The 23110-nt window shown below is 34.5% G+C and overlaps 1 protein-coding gene and 1 long non-coding RNA gene across 15 annotated transcripts in view; one reads left to right on the top strand and one right to left on the bottom strand.

Moving 5' to 3' along the window:
* Positions 1-16978, top strand: part of LOC107999414 (multiple C2 and transmembrane domain-containing protein) — a 28306-nt gene extending 11328 nt beyond the window's left edge. For 4 of the 14 annotated variants that reach the window (XM_062077369.1, XM_062077368.1, XM_062077375.1 and 1 more), the window contains 9 exons: positions 269-411; positions 856-1047; positions 7571-7719; positions 7883-8288; positions 8748-8890; positions 8955-9314; positions 9655-9784; positions 10537-10704; positions 11083-16978. In XM_062077369.1, coding sequence (XP_061933353.1) covers positions 269-411; positions 856-1047; positions 7571-7719; positions 7883-8288; positions 8748-8890; positions 8955-9314; positions 9655-9784; positions 10537-10704; positions 11083-11670 — 2279 coding nt within the window. In that variant the 3' untranslated portion in view covers positions 11671-16978. Of the gene's footprint in view, positions 1-268; positions 412-826; positions 1048-3622; positions 6779-7570; positions 7720-7882; positions 8289-8747; positions 8891-8954; positions 9315-9654; positions 9785-10429; positions 10705-11082 lie in introns of those variants that run through there. The other 10 variants (XM_062077371.1, XM_062077370.1, XM_062077377.1 and 7 more) reach the window with 10 other exon arrangements.
* A 4665-nt stretch (positions 16979-21643) lies between these two features.
* The window catches only part of LOC107999307 (uncharacterized), a 28988-nt gene continuing 27521 nt past the window's right edge, over positions 21644-23110 (bottom strand). The window contains exons 2-3 of the long non-coding RNA XR_009830614.1: positions 22248-22384; positions 21644-22126 (exon numbers count right to left, since the gene is read on the bottom strand). This is a non-coding gene — a long non-coding RNA (uncharacterized LOC107999307). The remainder of the gene's footprint in view (positions 22127-22247; positions 22385-23110) is intronic.

Genomic DNA, 23110 nt, shown 5'->3' with positions numbered 1-23110 from the left:
CTTGTTTGAAAAATTCTTAGCGATTGTTACTTTAAATCGATCCAAATTTTTATTCCAATACCCGAGTTAAATAACCTATTATTTTTTTTCTTTCTCCTATATTGCCAATCAAAAGACACGCGTTGTCCTAATTCTCCTTTTTTCCACCTCCCCAAAAGCCACGACGGATACAAAGACACGAGGATGGAATAATAGAATAATATCTTTTGGAGATAGAATTTAGAGGGGAAAAAAAAAAAAGAACGAAACATCGATTGTTACGTTTCAGGCGCCAGTGATCCTTACGTGAAAGTGAAAAGCGGAGGTCGATTGTTGCACAAGTCGCGGACCGTTCATCGCGACCTAAATCCAGTTTGGGACGAAAGTGTGACTCTGCCTATAGAGGATCCTTTTCAGCCTCTTACGTTCAAGGTAAATTTTTCCATTGTTCCGTTCGTTCGAATAATTGTAATTATCGATTATTATTACACGCGACACCGGTAAATCGACCGCCGTTGTGGTATCCTTGTAACGAACTGGCGAACTAGCACGATTAGGATTATTATTTTCAATTTCTTTGTCTCTTTATCGAACGAAAAATCTGTTTTATTAGACCGTTCCATAAATATCGTTCTCAATTTCTCGATATAAATTAACATGAAAGGTGATAAGAAAATTTGAGTAGAATGATCCTGACAATTTTAATGAGAGAATTGTATATTATTTATGGGGCGATTTGAAAAAGAAAAAGAGGGACGGTGAAATTTTCGTTCGTTCGTTAATAGATCCAGAACGTCTGGTGGTGGTCGCCGATTTTTTTATCATTCTCTTGCTCTTTCTTTCGAAGCTAGCAAAAGACCTTGGTCGTTTCGACAGGTCTTCGACTATGACTGGGGTCTGCAGGATGACTTCATGGGGGCGGCCCAATTCGACCTCGCGCAGCTCGATCTGGGCCAGCCGCAAGATATCGTGTTGGAGTTGAAGGATCACAATAGGCCCAAACAACACCTCGGCGAAATTTATCTGACCGCCACGCTTTGGCCGAAAAATCAACAGGAGAAAGAACAGGTATTTATTTTAACCCATGTTTCTGCCATTTCGTTTCGATCGATGTTTTTATTTATCGAAAGAAAGTTTTGAATTATATATATTATAAAAAAAATAGTGGATCTAATGTTTATGCTCGAAAATCTAAAATTCAGTTGATACCTCGCTTTGTTCTCTCTGGCAAATTAAACTTTCTGTTGACAGAACAATTAGGTAGGATTTCTGCTTCGAGTACAGGCGTTAGACTTGTGATTTTATTAAGATAATCTTATCAAGATTACACACCTGTTCAAACGAAATTTCAAAGCTTAGTCTTTCTCAATCTGTGTAATAGGAATATAATATCGAATTACATAGAAATTATAACTCAAACGATCTATCTCAGAATATATTCAATCTAATAAAATTTAAAATCAAGATCGAAATTAAATCATTGAAGGATTTATTATTTGAATTTGAAAAGCTGAAAGCCATGATATTAACGGATTCTGTGGATCAAATCCAAGATTAGTCTTGCTTTTCGTGTACATCTTCTCATCTTCGCTGTCTCGCATCTTTAACCACGGATTAATCAAGTGGAATTAGTGGACGATTACGTTTGAATCCTCTTTCAATAAAGAGTATATTAATAGCAGTTAAAATAATCCTTTTCGAACAAACGATGATTCTATGGTTGCAAATTGTGTCCTTATTGAGGTTAAAAACAGCCACCATTTCTGCATTTGGATGAAAGTATTTCCATATTATCACGATAGGGGCGACACGAGCGTCGTCCTGCCACTATTGCCAAACGTTATTTTTCTAGCTCAAGTTGTGAACAGAATTTTAAGCGTGGAAGATAACTCGATGCGAATAAATGAATAATCTACAGCCAATAAAAATGTATTAACGTATGATTTTTTTAGACGAGCGTAGAGATACATTTTTCGTGCAATGTATTTTCTTTATCTCGAAAATTCAAGAGTTGCTTGATTGATCTTATCTATTTTTTAATTATCGTATTTTAATTTATACGTATAATTGATATCTTCGTACCAAATTTTCTCGGGAAAACAGATTTGTCCAGATTGATGTGGCGTAAAAGAAACAACACGCGCTATTTTTGCGCTATTAATTTTTCCCGATTTTAATTGATGACCGTAAAAAAGAAAAAGAAAAGAAAGGAACAAACTGTGCAACGAACAATCCGATGTTTTGGCTAGCAGCAGTGATAGCATGGTATATCGATAAACGATAAGTCCCTTAACTATGAACTTTGACAAGCTGTGCAATTGAAATGCAATCGACATGAAAGAACGACGTCAAAGTGTTTTGGAAATGGAAAGACGTGTAATACGAACGAATTGCTCGTTTTATTATTAAACCGAGTGGAAGAACTGAAATAGCCCGGTTTATTATTTGCGGTTTGGCAAAAGGATCGTATATAAGATAAATTGATATTGTAGATATAACTTGGAATTGGAAAAATTGGATCAACTTGTGATGAATAAAAAAAAAAGGAAATCTTAATGTTAATTAAAATATGTTATTATTTACGAGCAGAGTTGCGCAAGGTTGATCTAACCGATCATTATTTGCCTCACACCAGAGGGTTCTGCGTGTCGAGCTTAACGACACAATCAATATTGCCGGTAAAAAGTTGAAGGGGATCACAGGCTTGCGATTATAAGTAGAACGAAGAATCGGATTTTCTAATTTGACCCGAATCATTCTAAAACGATTGAAAAAGATTAAAACATTAAAAGGAATATATGTGTTAGATAAGACTGGTTTAAAATAAAAATAAAAAAAAAAGGAAAAAGAAAAAAAATTCGATGACCTTTATTGATTCGACTCTTTTATTATCATTCGCGTCATAATTTTTTTTATCTAGAATTTTTTCGTTTATAAATATGCATGAAATGAATATGAATTAATAACTTCGAAAGTGAAATTGATAGACATAATTGGAATCGATTAAGATCATAATTAGATTTATTTTCGTGGAATTTTTTATGAAAGCATAATTTGAATTTGCTCTTATAACGATACGTAAGTGTGTCGATAAGATGATAAAATTGGAAAAAACTATTCGCAGAAATATTTTGCCGACACGATTTCTGGGTGTTAATTAATAGAATTGCTTTATGTAACGTTAACGTATGTTATATATGTAAGTACATGGATCAAGGATTTTAAAAGGAAATTAATGAATCGAACAATTTAAATAAAATCTTTAAAAAAAAACTTTTAAAAAATTTTAAAACGAGCATCGATGAATAATTTATAAAGATATGTTTTATTATTTGTAACCTGTAATTATATACATGGTAAAAACATGCATGCATTATTTAATACTTCGATAGTAGCTATTATTTACAATTTCGATTTTATTTAAGCGTGTATCTTAATTTTAAAGCTTTACAACGTGTTTTTGAAAGATATGACGAATATGATAATATGATAATACGAATTTGAAAATTAAAAAGAATTTATTTATTAGAAAAGAAAATAGAAAAATTCAAATCCGTTAAAAAATTTAACCTCAATTGTCTCTCAATTGCATTACGATACGATATAAATAAAAGATCAATTTCAAATATTGCAAAAATAAGAAAAAAAGAGTTGAGAAAAAGAAGAGTAACGTATTTGAACCACTTTATTTCCAATTATTCAGCCCAATGGCATATTAAAGTTATACGTTTCTATGTATACGTATACTTACATCATACATGATATCGTAATGTTTACCTCCTGTTGGGAATGGAGAGGGAAAGAAAGGTTCGGCTGTCGAGTTAAGCTGTATCGTTTAGCAGTCACACAGCGACATTCAAGCAAGTACGGTTCTCGCGTTTTCTAAAACAATTTCTTTTTCTTTTTATTTTCTTCTTATTTATTTCATTGCTCGCATATTTTTATCTATATTTATATCTAATTCACTTAAAATATTCCGCGATATGAATTTTAAATTATGAATTAAATTAATTACTTAAATTTAAAGTAAAATGTATTTTCAACGTAAAATTATGAAATATTTCAAAAGAATCCAGAAAGAAAATACCAGAAAAATTTTTCTGTATTAAAAGCAACGTGTTGTTCATTTACATAAATTTTTTATCTTCACCTATTATCAACATCTTTTACGTTACAAAGCAATATGCAATTGTGTGTACAAAAGTGTGTACAAATGAATAGACGACCGTGAAAAGAAGACACGCAAAATGGAAACAATCGAAAGTCGTTAAATTGCAAAATGGTGTGAAGTGTTGGCTGCAAAGTGGTTAAGTCGAATCTGAGCTTCGAGCACACGTGACCGTCCATGTTTCGATGACTCAGTGACACTAAGTGCTCTGGCAATTTGTACTTGAAGAGCTCATTTATACAGTGTGGTTATCCAGAACAAGAAGATTTTCAAATCGGATTGGAAATTAAGATTTTGATTTTGCTTTGTGCGTTCGATCTAGATCGATTCCAAATCGTTGAAGAAACGTGGTCATCCGTATAGAATGAGAAGTTCGTCTGTCTTGCCAACATCGATTTAAATCGAATGCTATTTGAAGATGTGTTCACAAAGTGTTAGATTTATGAGAATTTAATGAAATTGTGCGAGTGAGAAAAGTGAGAAATTTGATAGAATTTATGCAAGTTTCTTATCGCATGTATTTTTCTATTCTGCTGGCTTTTAAAGTCTCGTTGATAATTAGTGTTAATTTGAAAATACGTATGAGAAAAGAAGAAATAAAGTTTTTTCGACGTATAAGAGAAAAACAAAAATACGATTTAAAAGATTTAAAAGCGAATTTAAAAGAACTATAGAAGAAGATTTAATTCTAGAAATAATTTAAATTGAAGTGAAACTTTTAATGGCATAAACTAAATTGCGCAATGTTATTCGAAAAGAAGATTTAACGGTATTGTTGTTATTGTTATCGCGTGAAACATCACGAGCAAAAAAAAAAGTTGAAAATATTACGAAAAAGAAATTCATTCCGTTGAATTTCATTATTTCCAATGTTTTTTTATAAATTAAAAAATCTTTCGAAATATAAAAATAACTTCGATGAAATCGAAAATTTAAAATCATAAATACGGGAAGTGGAACACGCGGAGTGGAACAGTTTTGCAAGAAATATTTAACGAATTAAAACTTAGATTTTCCAACGATCTGACTTTTTTTTTTAGAGAAACCAACAATGATCGTAATTATGTTAGCAATTGTGACCGAGACAAATTCGCGGTGTCGCATAGAGAAACATCAATTAAGTACGTGTTTGCGTGTAAATAGCGGAAGAGACCGTTTATTGGTCACGTAAGTGATACGAAACATCACGAAGGAAATATTTTTCAACAGCCAATCGTGCAACACGAACGCGTTCTTTCCTTTTGCCTATCTATCGCTCTATCGTTATTCGCTTCCTTCCTTCCTATTCCGACGGATACGGGAACGATGATGGACTCTGAGAAAAAATGTAATCGGACGGTCATCGAAATTGACCAAAACATGTCTTCGATGAAAAGTTCGAAAGAAGAAACGTCAAATTTTGAAAAACCGAAATCTCAAACGGCGCTCGAGGCAGAATCATCGGCGGCAGGCTCGTCGAGAGCGACTGGTTGTTTTTCGAGACGCGACAAGGTGACCGATATCCTCGATAAACAATCGCCCACCGATTCCGCGAAAACATTGAAACCTTCGAGATTCGGGAACGAGGAGAGTCACGAGAATAAATGGAAGAAATTTTGGGACCATCATCGAAACAAATTTCGACAGAGATGCGAGAAGGATCTCGCGACGAGGAATCGATCGCTCGAGGAGATGACGACCGAGGTGGACGCCGTGTTTCGAAAGGCGATTCGAAATATGCGTTTCGACCGATCTTCCACCGCGGACGAGAGCTGTCCAGAGAGGGATAACAAGAATGGGAAAGGGAACGTGTCGCAAATTGTGGAGAAATCGTTACAGCAACGATCGAGATTGGCTCGTTCGAAGGAGGAAGGTACGTTTATGAACAAAATCGAAGAGCACGATGATCCTTCGCCTCTTAAAAACAGCGAAGGGAGAGAGGAGGAAAATACGTTGAACGCGACCAGTCGTGCCAATTTTCCTCTCGTGGAAATTAATAGGGGGGGGAGGGAGTGGAACGAAAACACGAAGGCAAAAAATCCTTCGATCAGGAAATGGAGCTCGTTGGAGAATTTATCCATCAACGCGAGAGAGAATTCTTGCGATCGGAGTATAGAGGGCCTATCGATCGAAAGAGTAATCGGATGCAAGGAAAAGAGAAGGATCGAGTCTTTGAGGTCTTCGTTGGAAAGGAAAATGGGATCTGTGGAGAGGATGTTGGAGGATCAGATAGAGAAAATATGGGACGAGAAAGTGGAGAAACATCCGTGGTTGTTGCCTATCGACAATTGGATCGTTGATCGTTGCAGATCTTCTCGAAAGTGTTCCTCCACCGTTCAGAACAGGAGGAACGATAATTTGCACACGGAGGGAGGGAATTCGGTGGAGAAAGAACGAATCGAAGAGAGTTTCGATTCTAAATTTATCGCTTCGGGAACGGGAGACGGAGAGGGAAGGGTGGAGATGAAATTGATTGAACATTTGAAGAAGCCGGAAAGATCGAGATTCGAAACTATGAACTTGAATTCGAGATTGAAAAGGTTCGATCAGTCGAGGGAGGGAGAAGTTTTGGAGGTGAAAGATGTAAAACACTATGACCTGTTGGATAAACTGAAGGACAATGTTAAAGAGAAAATGGAGGATATTCACAGGGTAGATTCACAGATAGTATTTTTTAATTTTTTTAAAAACATAGAGAAATTAAAAAAAAAAAAAAAGAAAAGAAACTAATGACGAATAGATCGTTAATAAAATTTTTATTTTTAGGGGAATCAATCAACGGTTCTAATCTGTATTTCAAGAAAAATAAAATCATTATGAGTATCGAATAAAAAGATTAGAAAACAAAATTTTAGAACTGAAGTAAGTTTTAAACTAGAAAATGCAACACGTTCTTCGAAGGGAACTGAATCATCCTACGTTTAATTTATAATCTTTGTTTAAGTGATTTGATACCTCTTAAAATGTGGGATTGAATAAAAACTTGATTCGAAACGAATGATAACATTCGTAGATACGAGCTGTTGACGTTTGTGAATTTGATAAGAAACTCTTGTTAACATTTAAAATCATTTAATCTTGTATTTTTATTTAATTCGTATTTTTTTTTCGCATTTCGAAAAACTTCATAACATGATTTTTTTGACACAAAACATTTTGTTCACCGTTTCGAAAAATAAAGTACAATACAATTCAACGTATACATACATACAATACATATGTGTGTCTGTATATGTGTGTATTATGTAGAATTATGATTAAACTTTGATTGATTCCCTTTGTGCGCGTGAATAAAAATCAAATGAACAAGTTGAAAATTAATATATACAGTAGATAAGTAGATATTTTTTCCGATGCACGTTCGATTTGAAACTATCAACTTATTTATAATTTTTTTAAATTTTTTATTCTCGATTCTCTAACGAATATTTTTCACATTCGCAGTATTTCCAAAGGACCAATCGATTGGCAGATGTAAACAGACGATTAAAGTCGCAAATATGGAGCTCCGTGGTGACGATCGTTCTCGTGGAGGCGAAGAATTTGCTACCTATGGATATAGAGGGCCTCTCGGATCCCTACGTCAAATTTCGGTATAAATAAACATCATTATTCCCGAGTATATAACAAACTATTATCAAACTAATTTTATCGTTCGTTAAAAAATTCACGTCCTCCAACAACAAAGATATCTTCCAACAATTCCAATAATTCCAGTTTAAATAATAATTGCGATCGTCTTCTCCTTGACTCCAGTCTTGGGACAGAAAAGTACAAGTCAAAAGTGGTGCACAAGACCTTGAATCCCGTTTGGTTGGAGCAATTCGATCTTCACCTATACGAAGATCCCTATTTAGGGCAGGAGTTGGAGGTGACGGTGTGGGATCGCGATAAAAGCCATCAGGATGACCTAATGGGGAAGACGGTAATAGATTTGGCAACGCTCGAACGCGAGACGACCCATAGACTATGGCGCGATCTCGAGGACGGTTCTGGAAACATTTTTCTGCTGTTGACCATCAGTGGAACCACCGCCAGTGAAACGATCAGCGATCTAGCTGCCCACGAGGAGACTCCTCGCGAACGCGAACAGTTGTACCAAAGATATTCAATGAGAAACACGTTGCAGAGGTTGCGAGATGTTGGCCATTTAACTGTTAAGGTTTGTCAAATTTCCCATTTTTTTTTTGCTTTCTGATTTTTAAGATTCGTGAAAAAATATAAATAATCCAAAAATATGGGAAAATTTTCTTTTGCAAAAATATTCGGCTTTGTTGACGAGTTATTAACAAAAAAAGAAAAAAAATACTGGCCAAGTAGCGAATGTAACAAATATTTGTCTATCGATAAAAAATTACATCGAATTATATTACGAACGACATACAAATTATAATATTCGATATATGTTGCTTGTTCATGTTCGGTCAGCGGCATATACCCAACACTACCGCTCGACTAAGACACGTGATCAGTGTTTTTTCTTAATAACTTAACAATAGTGAAATGAAACTTTTTGCATAGGAAAATGTTGCTCGAAATTACTTCAGGAATCTCCAGTTAATATCTGCACATTTTCGAGACACTCTGTACACGTATTTATATTTTGTATACGTTTATCCAGGTATTCAGAGCGCAAGGTCTCGCGGCGGCCGACTTGGGCGGGAAGAGCGATCCTTTCTGCGTGTTGGAATTGGTAAACGCTAGATTGCAGACTCAGACGGAGTACAAAACGCTGGCTCCAAACTGGCAAAAAATATTTACTTTGTGAGTTACTTTTAATTTTCTTTCGTTATTGTGAAATTTATAATAACGTACAATTTCGTTGCAGCAACGTGAAAGATATTAATTCGGTGCTGGAGGTGACGGTGTACGACGAGGACAGGGATCACAAGGTGGAGTTTCTCGGGAAAGTTGCCATACCTCTTTTGAAGATAAGAAACGGTGAAAAACGATGGTACGCGTTGAAGGACAAGAAATTAAGGGGTCGAGCAAAAGGGAATTCCCCCCAAATTCTGTTGGAAATGACCGTGGTGTGGAACGTTGTGAGAGCCTGTGTACGAACGTTGAATCCCAAAGAGAAGAAATACATGGAACCGGAGATAAAGTTCAAGAGACAAGTGTTTCTTCGTAACGTTCTCAGATTGAAGGCGATCATCGTTATCGTTATCGACATTGGAAAATACGTGCAGTACGTAGTACTTTTTCTCTTTTTTTTTTTTCTTTTTTTTTTATTATTCAAATACCGATTTATTATTATATAACGATACACGTGACATTTCACACGCAAATTGTATCGCATATTTTAATCATAAATTTCTGTCCGTGACACGCTATGAATGTCGAGACAATGATTAATAATGATCGATGCGCAATCTCTTATACATATTTGAAAAATTTGTTTGTCGGGAATTCACTTTACGAATTTATATTTCAATATTGTATCGAAACAAAATTTATCAAAATCATTCGATAAATAGATTATTTTTCTTTCTTTTTTTTTTTTTTTTTTTTTCTCTTCAAATTATTAGGAGCTGCTGGGAATGGGAAAGTAAAATGAGAAGCATCTTTGCACTGGTTATCTTTGTTTTGGGCTGTTACTATTTTGAGCCTTACATGTTCCCTGGAATAGCACTCCTTATCTTGTTAAAATACTATCTGGTACGTAAATAAATTAATCAGAAATATATATTCTTTTAAAACTATTTCTCTAAGACATTTATCGCTATCTTTATGAATTATTGACATTTGTTAACACATTTATCTTACATATTTGCTAATCCATTACTTCCATTGATCCCTACTTTTTTTATTTGCCAATTTTAAAAGAGCTTGCAAAATGTGTAACAATCTAATGTATAAGAATTCTTACTTAACGACATTTACAACATATAATTCTGTAGACTAGTAGAATGTATCCCGTTCAGCAAAGTAATAAACCTCGCACTAAATTTTTCATTTTTATTGGATACTAGTCAATAGAAGCTAGTATTTCCCTTTTAAAAAGCCAAAAATGCTAAAATCAGATCTACACAGGTATGTACTCAGCATAGGCAATAAAGTTGAATCGATTTTACCTTTTCTCCTTGCCACGTATTTAAGTATGCTCCCAATGAAACTTTATCGCCTGGAATTTAATGCATATAAGTAGTCGCAACGCATATTTACTCTCCAAGAAGAATGCGTTCCCTGAATACTTTGCACATATTGATTCAATAAGAACAAAGTGCCTAAAAATTTATTGCTTTTTCCATAGATTTACCATCAGAACCACCTCTCGTATTAAAATTACACAAATTTCTCCAGTTTTCTCCATTATTTAGCATTATCGTGTACGATTCCATATACGATGAATCAACTTGCTTGATTTTTACCTGCATTGCTGCATGTCCACACCCTTTACTGCCTGCCAGCTTTACGGGGATGGAAATGGATTGAAACAATGGATTTCCGGACAGGTCGCGATGATAACTGGTACATCCTTGACCCATCACACCACCCATTCGCACTTTCACGACGAGATCGACGAAGGGCCAGCTACTCCCGGGGACGACGACGACGACGACGACGACAAGGATAAAGTGAGTTTATTTTAAATTAAAGAGCATTTTCCTTTTTCAAAAATGCAAATTGAAATTTTGGTCGAATACCTACTTCCAACCATGCAAAATTTATAAAATAGATAAAACAGATATTTGGCCATCGATAACTAAAGATTCATTTCCGATGAATATTACATGCTCACGTACACGTGTCACGAACGAACAGTCGTATTTTGGTCTCCTTTCTTCGATTCGTCAAATTGAACGTCTACATCAGCGGGCAAAACGAGGTCAAACGTGTTAAAAATTAAACTTCAACCTTTCGTTGTTTCCTGTTTCAAACGTTTCTCTATCGAGCATCAAAATATATTCTCCATCGTCAAAAAAAACGATGATTCTCCTTTTTTTCCCCCCCAGGAAGAGAAGAAAAGTCTGAAGGAGCGGTTGCAAGCGATTCAAGAGGTGACCCAGACCGTGCAAAACTCGATCGGCTACATAGCGAGCCTCTGCGAAAGGGTGAAGAATCTTTTCAACTTCACTGTCCCTTACCTCAGTTACCTGGCCATGATATTGGCGATCCTGGGCGCCGTTGTCCTCTACTTCATCCCCCTTCGATACCTCATCCTAACGTGGGGCGTGAACAAATTCTCGAGGAAGATCGTCAGGCCTCACTCGGTCCCCAACAACGAGCTCCTCGACCTCATATCCAGAGTGCCCGACGACGAGGAACTTCTCAATTACAGGTTTCTTTCGTTGAGAACAAAGTCGAGGAGAGGGGCAACAATTAGAATTGTTTCAATACACCTTGTTTTTAATTTGCAGGGAGTTGAAACCGTTGCCGACCGCCGATTGCGAGAAAGGATCTGGAAGTCCAGGCGCGTCGAATCAAACGAGGAGGGAGCAGAGGAAGAGGCACAAGGCCGCGTAGCAGCATGCCCCGCGGCCGGAAGTCGCGGGTCTACGATCACCGAGCATCCTGAGGACGGTCCTGCTGCGCCGAAATAAGCGCCAGCGAAAGGGATCAGCGGAGAATCCGGATGTGATCGACATAGACTGAGAAACGCCACGTTTCCACATCCACCGTAGTCGTTTTAGCTAGAAGGGATTGGGGGGGAAGGGGGAAAATTTAAATCGGCCGAAATTTACGAATAAAGTTACTCCAGGAATAAGTCGATAATCTAAATTGAATGAAAATTGTTGAATGAAAAATTTGGAGAATCGAGAATCGTATTGATTGGCAAATCCGCGTAAAGTGACTTTATTCGAAATTTTCAACTTTGGGGTTAATCGCCCCAACATTGTTTCCGATCTTTAAATCCCGGCGTGGTATGCGCCTCGATCGTTTCGAATCGTTTTGTTCTCGATGATTGGGAGATAAATGTAACGCGTTAGGGAGGAAGGAGGACGAGAAAGAGATGAAAAATGTAGTAGAAACGTTACCGATTTATTGGGAAGGATTATTCTCGTTTCTAGAGTAGAATATTGGTAGATTCGTTAACAAGCGCTTTGGAAAGTTGTTGTTTACACGTTGTACAATCAATTCTCAAGGAGCATACCAATGGGGGAGAAAAATTATCAATAGATACATTTCGGTTTTATAAATTGGAACGAGTGCATTGATAAATTTGATAAAAAAATATATATATATGTATATGTATATTCTCGTCTAGAAATAATCTAGATAGCGTCTTTTTTTCTGGAACTGGTGTAAGATAAGGGAAAACGACGACGTGCGCGCCATCGGCTTATCGTCAGGGGAATAACTTAAGGAAAGGTATATTTATTCTTTTTTCAATCATCGTTTCTCAAACTATTCCTTGTTTGAGAAAGTGATAAACCGAGTATTTTGAAAGTATACCTCCCGTTTGTACGGGGGAAGAGGGGAACGTATCGAAAAATAGCGCGAAACATTTGATAGCCGTGCATTAGTCAAAAAAGTAGACGAAGAAGAGATATAAGAGAGATGTAAAGAGAGTTTTAAGAGGAGGGAAAAAAAAAAGGAAAGTGTACACGAGAGTATTTCCTGGCCAACGGGAATATTATCCTCGTCGATCCGTTTCGTCCATCGGTGTCGTAGATATAGCTGCTACAAAATCGTTATCGGTGACAGTGAGGTGTTCGAAGATTTAAAAAGAAAGAAAAGTTGAAACAAAAAAAAAAAAAAAAAAAATGTAAAAAAAAAGAGAAAAAGAAACAAAAAAGACAAATATATTATTCCGCGACGGTCTCGTCTAGCCGAGAAATTTCGCTCGACGAGCTGTTTCTTCCATTTCACGAACGACGAAAAGAGCCCATTAATTTGATATTCTATAATGTAATATTCCACGTATGTTTATATCGTTTATTTTAATAAAAAAAGAAAAAAAAGTTAAATTATATAATATATTCAATCAATATAGTTACACGTTGTACAATTTTTAGTCTATTTTTATTTTTTAATTTGCGCTATCTCTTGTTACGATTTTCGCGCGTTAAAATCGTTTAAACGATTCTATTTTATTAGCCTATTCGTCGTTCGCGAAATCAGATATTATTTAATCTTTTTATCGTTGAGACGTTTTTCCAAGTGTCTCAAAATTATTCTCTTTAAATAGTATTTAATATATTAACGAATTCTTTGTTCCAACGCACATTTTCACGCGTTAGTCCATCATCTCCTCGAGCATGAGTGTAGTAAGAATGTCGAACGAATGGCGATTGTATCTTCCGTGTTTAAAATTCGTGAAACTTAACGGGATTTAAAGTTTACACGGTCGATGTAGTTCGGAATTTTACCATAATAATATCGTTCGTGCTTAGATCGGAGAACATATCAAGTTTAAAGATTTTAAGAAGTAAGGCAAAAAGGAAAAGAGATATTGAATTTATAATAGAATTACCAGCATTTATTTGTACCAGGAAATCTAGTTATATGGTAATTCGATGAAGAAACCGTGAAATATATATTTATGCGTGTGAAGATGCCTGAAAGAAAACGGAGAAACACAATAAAAGGGAGGAAAATAAACGTTTCTTCGACACCGGTTCTATTACTATTTTTATAACGATAATAGATATCGTTGTCCTCGTAACAATAGCTCATAACCTAGTTTCGCGATTAGATAACATTCCAGAGTTTGTAACTTTCTTCGTCCATAAACGTTTCTTTTGTTTCTTTTTTTTTTCTTTTTCTTGTGTTTTTGTTCTCGAAACGCTATGTTTCTTTCTTTCTTTCTTTATTTATTTATTTACACCATTATTCTACCATTTCTGGATAATCACGATAGTTGCAACGTCGCAAAAGCGTTAATAAACGCAACGTTGCAATTACACGAATTATACGAAACGATGAAAGATATTGTAACAATTATTTGAAACGTATTCAAGGACCGTATATAAATAACTCGTTTGTATTTTTTATTCAAATACTACATTTCACGACTAAAGTGGAAAAATAATCGAGGCTAGAATGAAGGAATATATTTTTTGAATACGATAATATTTCCAATTGATTTTCACCATGGCTCGAACATGCTCGAGGAGGGAAATAAAACGCGTTGAATCAATTATTCCTAACCGCGATTTTACGGTTCGTGCCAGCCGAGAGACGAGAAAGCTGAAAGGAAGGAGAAATATCCATTTTTTTTCTCGCTTTTCTAACTCGGAATTTCAGTGCACCATCATCATCATATTTCCCGAATCATTCCTCCATCGATCCTTTTCTCGCTGTTTCTTCCATTCGCATGAAAAAAAAAATTATATCCTTTCATGTACTTACATCTTCGCTTATATTTGACCCTTTGAAGCGTTACGAATATTTTTTTTTTATGCTTAATTTTATTTTTTTTCTTCTTATTATATTATTGTTTTTCTCTCGAATCAATTTGTATCGCGCTTTTACTTTGATATGATCTAATATATACGTGTGTATTTTTGTATTAAAAGAGACATTAAAAGGAAAAAAAAATTAGGACAAATTTAAAGATAGATTTAAATTTGGATGTAATTTTTTATAATAAAAAAAAATGAATATTTGTATGTTATCATATTTTATAACTCAATTTGTTATATCGAAGAAGGACAATTCCTAGTGATAAAAAAAATATATTTAATTTAAATTTTACATATATATTGATCTAAAATGATATTTATTAAAATTTACAAAATTATTACAAGATGCATCATAAATCGCAACTTTATCTCGCATCTCTGCTTGGATCGATCCAATAATCGATCCAATAATATAAATCAAATTTATACGCAAGAGAATTGAGGAAATGATTCGCGCTTCAAAGGGTTCAGATATAATAATTCGCGCTCTCTATTCATCCGCCAATTGTGGGCCTAATTCACGAGGAAGCAAGAACGCATACATACTTGTAGAAACACACTGAATACTAAGAGGCGTGCGAGAAGCGTGTATGTGAAATACGAGAGAGAGTGAGTGAGTGAGTGAGTGAGAGAGAAAGAGAGATAGGCGATTCTTTTTTGTCATCTAGTCAACGAATTTTCTTAAGCAAGCTTGAGAAACTTGTGATAACCGTTTCAGTTTCAATTTCATTTTTTTTTTTTTTAGAGGAATGCGTAACGATTTTTGTGCGATTTAAAATTTGCCGATCGAATATTCTTCCTTCCTGATTAATGGATTTTCGATTTTTGTTAATTTTAAATCGCACGATTGATAAATGTCATGATATATTTTCTATTAGTCATTCCTAGTGACATTCCTTTCGTGTAAATTGCATGGATACGCATGGAATCGTTAATGAAATTAATAATAATAATAATTGAATTTGTACGAATTTATAATGTTTTTCTTTTTTTCTTTTTTTTTTCTCATAGAATTTGTAAACACGTTTAAGTAAATGGTGTATCCATCCAATTTTATCTTTTACGCGTGTACAATTACATTGAATCATGTCGAAGGGTCGGTTGTCGAGAGAGTCGACAAAATGGCAACAGGGATCCGTCATCCGTAACAGGCCGTGAACGACTATACACGATTAGCTTGTATCGTCGGTACGAAATTTAAAATGGTCGACCACGAGCAGCCGACGCTTCGAACGAACACACTATTCGCGTTTTACAACGTCGTCTTTTTCTACTCTTCCAATTTTGTACTTCCAATAGGTGTGTAAAAAGTGAAAAAATTGTTTCTTCGACTTTTAAAACCATTTCCCATTTTCGCTAATTGAAATGAAGGAAAAAAAAAGGAAAAAAAATTGCTATTTCAAAACGCGTTTAAGTATTGCTCGCTCGCTCGCTCGCTCGCTCACTCGTTTCTATTTCGACTCGTTTCTTTCGGGAATGCGGGCACGCAAAGGACACACGAGCGATTCACGTAAATTCACGCGCATATTCATTATATTATCTTCGTGCACGCACTTTCGAGTTTGCATGCTCCAATTTCTTCGTGTTATATGAATCTTTATTAAAGTGTTTTAGCCGTTAAGGGGGAGAGGAGGGACGGTCGAGAGGGGAACACAGAAAACAACACACGAAAGAAAGAAAGAAAGAAAGAAAGAAAGAAAATGGAGGGAGAGACCAGGATGAATTCGATTTTCACACATATATTTTTCGCGAATACTATATCCTCTCTGGATGAGTGTTCCTCGATCTATTTATTTAAAAAAAAAAAAATTCTTTTTGCATACTTTTGCATAAATATTACTATATCGTGTCAAGATCGATCGATATTTAAAAGTGTACGAGGAGAAGGAAGGTCGAAATACAAGTTAATACGTTTTTTATTTTATCTTTTTTCCGCGATCATTTTCACCGAGGTGGAGAAACAATCAGGCAACACTGATCCAGACGAAAGATATGTAGATCAACACACACATACACACACACACGTCTGTAATGTTATTACTTCCTAAACGATAGGAAACGAACGAACAACATTAAATTTAAGATATTTAGATAGAATTTGAAAATGGAATTGTGATTCGATCGGCGATATCAATCGATTCTCGAAGAACGAAATTGAAATCATATGTATGAGGCAAAGAAGGTCCGGACCAAGTCCAGATCGGGTGATCGTACAAAAAGAATTAAAAGATTAAAAAAAAAAAAAAAAAAAAGAAAAAAAGGAAAGAAACTAAAATAAGAAAAAATATAAACATAATTATCGATATATATTTAAAAAAAAGAAATATATATATATACATATATAAATGTATATATATGTATATGACTGTTGTTTAGATCGAATTCTGGAACTTGGTCGGCGTTCTCGATGTTCCGATAAAACGTACTTATGACAAAAGGTGATAAGAATCGTTATTATATTCATAAAATTAAAAATAAAGCAAGCTTTTAATATCCAAAATAATTTATTTTTGTTTATTTATTGGAAAAGAATATTAATATGAATTACAATGCATCTAATGTCGAGAAGTTTTCAGAGAGTACTTTCTTGACATAAGAAGAACTCTGTCTCACTTGAGTGAATGTCCTAGACCTTGTGCGAACAGTGAAAGTCAAAGTCGAGATAAACTTAGTGATTTTATCGAAGAAGCATCCAGCTAATTATTTAAGAACGAATTATCTTCGTTCTCGGAGATTATTTAAATGTGATTTATTCATTTTTTAAATAAATTTAAAATACAATAGTAAAGTAAACAGAAGAAGTTGATTTTTGAATAATTCACTTATTATTATAATGCCAAAGAAATATTAATACTATGTAAAAAGTCCCATAAATAATACATGATAGAGATAATTTTCATGTTAAATAACGTTACATAATCAAGTTATTCAATGCAATTATTCAACTTCTGAGAATATCTTTAAAACGACAAATTTTATATTTTTAGCAATCAGTGGATCAAGCATCGAAAGAAACTTTCACGCTAGGAAGAAATATTTCGTAAACTCCAGAACTTGAATACAGTTTTTGTTATTTGTTTTCGAGTGTTACGAATCTATTCAACCTATTGAAATTTTCATACGTACCAATGGAAAGTGCGAACCGGAACTGGTCGATCCAGTTTTCACAATTTAAGCACATCGCGACAAATCGGTCTGCCTCCCTTTCCATCTGACCTCGTAATCGTAATTTTCTAAATTATTTATTTTCCAGTAATGCTTCGATGTTTTATTTTCCTTGATTGCATTCTATTAATTCTATTTTTCGCGTTTAATCTATATTATTACGTATCATGTTTATGACCAATTTTTAGTTTTTTATTATAATATAAATATATAATGCAATCAAATATAGATAAAGAGAACAAATGATGAAAGAAGGATAGAGATAGGGTAAAAATATTGAAATCAGCGCCATCTTCAGTGTGCCGCAAATGAAACTCACAAAGAAAGGATAGAAAATAATAAGAGAAGGACAGATATACGGTAAGAATTGATCATCAACGCCATCTCTGAGAACTTCTAGAAAGATTGTTCTTTAATGAAATGATTGATTCTCGAGAGATGGCGCTAGCAGTCAATTCTTATCCTATCTCCATCCTTCTCTTACTATTTTCTATCCTTTCTTTGTGAGTTTCATTTGCGGCACTCTGAAGATGGCGCTGATTTCAATATTTTTGTCTATCTCTGTCCTTTTCTCACTACTTATTCTCCTTGTCTATATTTGCGATGCAAAATTTGCGCGCCTAAGAGATGGCTCTAATATCTGATTTATCTATTATGTTTATGAATCTATTCCAAAAACCAATTTTTATATAAATATGTAAAGCATAATATTAATTGGAGATGTAATTTAAATCTAAATTAATTACAAATTAAAATGACAGTAAAAAAATAATAAAAGAATTGTAGAATTGAATATTAAACGTAATCTCTGTAGGTATCGTGAAATGTCAAGTTATATAGATCAAGATCTTTCTCACGAAAAATATTTATCGAATAATAAGTGCAACCTGTTTTAATGTAATATATGTATGCGACGAAAACACACATATATATACACGCAAAATATTTTCATCAATTTTTAATTAAATCAATGATATTACGAAAAACTCGTACAATACACGTAAGAAGAAACAAAAAATGTTCGTTCATTCGCAAGAAATCGGCCCGACACGCGACATTCGAAATTTATCAGGCGCAAAAGTTTAATGAAAGCCATGAATCGGCCAACGATAGAAACGACGGTAATCATAAAATCTTGGACGATCAGAATTCTTCACGAACTTTCCGCAAACAGGGATCCACGCGTGTAATGGAATGCTAATCGAACAAAAATTCCATACCCACTTTTCACTCACCGCTTCGCCTACGCATGGAGAACGACAATTGAAAAATCAATATCGCTAAAAAAAAAAAAATAAAAATGGATTCTCGATCCCATGATAAACGCTCGAAACAATTATGTTGAAATTCTGTTTTCTTTCGTTCCACGTAAAAGATGAGAATCGAGACGATTACGCGTAGAAATGTTAGAAGAAAAGAAAGAAGAAGAACGTTGATAAAAATCTCGCTTAAAATTCATAATTTATATCTCATTCCCTATTTCCGTTTTTAATTGCCGTTTTTGTTCCCGTTTTTCAATTACACGTTGAACGGGCGCGTGATGTAACGCGAATTAAAATTCCAAGTCGAAGGTTCCACGGTTACGTGATCCACTTTTTCATGCGCATCGCACGAATTTCGTTAGCCGAACTAGTCGTGTAAACTCTGGTCACGGGAGGGGGGAAGGGGGAGCAGCAGGAGGAGGAGGGGAGAGACGTAACGGAGAGTGGATCGATTCCATTAGAGGAGAAGTTTAAAGTTTAGCATTGTTATACTGACTGACCTTTATAGGTAGCCGGGTCTCGCCCGCTCAAGTTTCTCACGAAAGTTTCTTTCTACGTGTGTTTCTGCGAGATTTTTCTTTAATTCGCACACGCGAAGCGTCGATAAAGCGTGCATTACAAGCCTGATTATCGGGCAATATTCATTTCTTCGATAACGATTAACGGCAAATCGTAAAAAACGTCTGTCTAATCTTTGGAACGGAAACTTCCTCCGAGAGTGTTTCAAATGATTTATTAATGATGTATATATGATAATAACACGAAATGATCGAGGGATATCGTAGATAAATTATTGTGTACTTTCCATTAAATGTCGGGTCGTTGCGTGCAAGAAGTTGTCGTGTCGCTGTAATTTTTGAGCTGGCCGGCGAAAGATAGTAAATAAATATGTGAAAGGTGTCTTGCACGTTTGAAAGTGGATCAATTTTTGTTACATGTCGCTTGAATACAAGAAGAGATAAAAGTATTTTATTATTCCCAAAAAAAAGAAAAAAAAAGTATATTTGTATAATAAAAAAATATTAAAGATAAATGTGTGTAACAGTTGTTTGATAAATTAATAAATTAATCATTAATTTTACGAGCTTACTCGTTAGATTGGTCATACTCGAAAGATCACGGTGCTGCAAAGATGCTCATTGAGCACGAGGAAGGTTTGTTTACCCTGACCTACTTCCGGTCAAGTTCATTGCTCATCCACGCCACGTTGTCCTCACCTTGCACGCGTACCGATCTCCTCTCTTCCCGATTCCTTCTCTATGCTCATCTGTCCGCGTTCTATCTTCCACACCTACGACAGGGAAGAAACAACGATCGTGGTAACCCCGTTCCCCCGATACACCGTGTTTCAATAGTGGAAAAAAGACAAAAGTGGAACGTCTCTTTTTCACGATTTAACGAATATACGCCTACGCGTGATGGAGATTGGAGGCGTTTTGAAAAATTTAGAAGATAAATCTTGTTCGATATTTCTTCTTTTTTTTTTTTTTTTTCCTTCTTTTCGATTATTCTAACTTGAAAACTGTAATAATAGACATATTTGTTTATCTTTAAGGATATTTTTTTTTAATTAATAGACATGGTTATTTTGTTAGATTGAAAAATGTATAAAAAGGATGTTCCAGTTTTTCTCTTTTTGGAATAGAAATTCTAAGATACGGTAGATTTTGTTTTTATAATAATGCGAGTTAAAAACTGTGTAAAAATTTTAAATGTGAGAAGCATCAGTTTTAGAAAGTATCTTTCACCGTGACTCATTCTGTTCTTTCAATTTTATTCTTTTAAAAGAATTAAAGCATATCTTGCACATATTTTAATGCAAAGATTAATAGAAATGTAGCAGAGTAATAATTCTTTGAGGTTAGATAAATCAAACGCAAAAACAATTGAATCATTTTTCTTTTTTAAAAACAATAATAAAAGTGAAATAGACTAAATAAATATTTTTACGAAGACGTATCATTACGAGCCTACCATAAAGTATAATTAATCTTTATCGTTGCTTCCGTTCATGCTAAAGCGATAAATCTGTGCAATACGCTTCACTTAAGACAGTTATCAATTCTAATTTTAATCGAGTTTAAAACGAGTTGATAATCGCGAGTTGATAATCTTCAGTAGAGAGAATCGACAATTCGTCGATGGGAATGGCGTGTAATACAAAACAATAACGTAAGTATTATTCGAGCAATCTTTGTAATTCGAATTGAAGAGATTAACATTCTTATGTTTCGTTAACTTCACGCTTCGATATTACTTAAATTAAACTAAGATTCTTGGCGAATGCCTCTCTCTTTGTTACATTTAGTGGATTTTAATTGATATAGAAACGTGTGGAATTTGTGGATACTTTTGAGGTTAGAATAATTACAACGATTGCCCGACATTGCATTAAATAATTAACAATTAAATTTACGATAAACAAGGTTATTTTTTCTTGTAACAATATCTTTGAACCAATAATGTTTCTAAAAATGATCGAGCCAAGTCTTTCGAGAATTTCTCGGTCATGTTTGCCATCCGGCGAGAATCCTCTATAATTTCATTACTTCCCTTAGTGTTTCCCTGGAGTAGCGACAAATTGTGTTCTTCTTTTTCTGCTTCAAGCAAGGTAACGAAGAAAATGGAAGTTCTGCGAAGAGTATGGAGACTTAATAAACGAAGAAACTTGATAACAAAGAATTATTTACATACATATTGAAGATTTTTAAAGATTAGTTTGAATACAATAACAAATAATATAAATAAAATTCTCTTTATTAACGTACCATCACACAAGATTATACATAATTATAAATGCGACTTTCCAACAAATATATCCGCTAAAATAAACTTATAATTAAGATTAAAACAATATTTCCAATTTCAAATATATTAATACGTAAAAATAAATTAATTACGTAAGGAAAAGTAAACGAAGTTGTCCTAAATTCCACGTTCAATCGATAGTTGTGTATACCTAGCAAATATAGAGACCAAGAAACGAGCCAACTTGCGTGTCCAGCGAAAGGAGTTCCCAGTGGAAGTCGATACGAATTATTAAAGTAATTACACGGAAAAAGTACCACTGGACACCGTGGAGGAATGTATATTCTGCCTTGCTTTCACCTGCCGTCGATACCCAAACCTGAGATGGACGATGTTGTCACAAATAGAGGAATCCATTGTCTTCGTGATCAATTACATCCAAGAGAGTAATCCATTTCTGCTCTTTCATTTATTCTCTGGAAATAATGCGAGACGGATGAAGAATAGGTTAGAAAAGTGTATGGTTATGTTCGACATCCAATAGCTATGTTTCTAATACGATGAGAAGAAAAAGAGTTAGTTTGGTAAGATGGTTACCTGAGGGCGTTCCTGTGTACCATCGTGGAAACACATCCACTAAAATTAGCTTGCGCGACGTTTCTTTTTCTTCATTTTTCTCCTCTTCGTCTTTTTTTTTTGGATATATTTTTTCGTAGCAAACTTGTTGGAGATAACTAGAAAAAATGATGTAGATTTTTAGGTTAGATATGCTCGTTAACGAGAATTTTTGTCAAGGAAAATTTTGATTGTATAAATTGTGATGGCATTGAATTTTTAAAGAACAAACGAAAAAAAGGAAGGAACGAATAAAGGAAAATAGAAAATTAGAAAAGAGAAAAGGGATAGGAGGAAAAGAACAAAGATATAAAATGAAAAATCATAGGGAATAGAAGTGAACGAAATCTCGTTAGTTCAATTTCACAAGGACATCTGGTGATCTAATCGTCGAAGTACTTCGATCGATCGCTCTCCAATGTTCTGTATCAATGTACTTAAGTGGAATGAAAGTAAGAAAGATGTATTCAATTCGTTTTATCATATTGCAAATGAATTTCTCACTTTCTGTTAATTATTCACTCGCGAGAAGAAGATTTTTCTAACGCGAAATCTTTTCTCAACCATCGAAATATTAAAATGTTTTGCATTGGGCGTTGCAAGTAATCGAAGCTTGCATATAAGTGATCCGTTACTTTCTAAATTCTTGTGCGTCTATGACTAATAATAAGCGATCACGTAGCATTGCGTTTTATCAAAAACGCGTGGATATCCGACGTAAATGAAACGTTATATTTTTTTTTTGTTACGTGCAAGATTAATTCCTAAACCATGCATTGTCCTGATAAAAAACTGGTAAAAATTCTACTATGTACAGTAGTCTAGTCTACTATGTATAAAAATAG

This window comes from Apis cerana, linkage group LG7, assembly GCF_029169275.1.
Source record: "Apis cerana isolate GH-2021 linkage group LG7, AcerK_1.0, whole genome shotgun sequence".
NCBI lineage: Eukaryota > Metazoa > Arthropoda > Insecta > Hymenoptera > Apidae > Apis > Apis cerana.
Note: the sequence above shows the minus strand (reverse complement) of the source record. Positions and strands in the feature narration are given on the sequence as shown.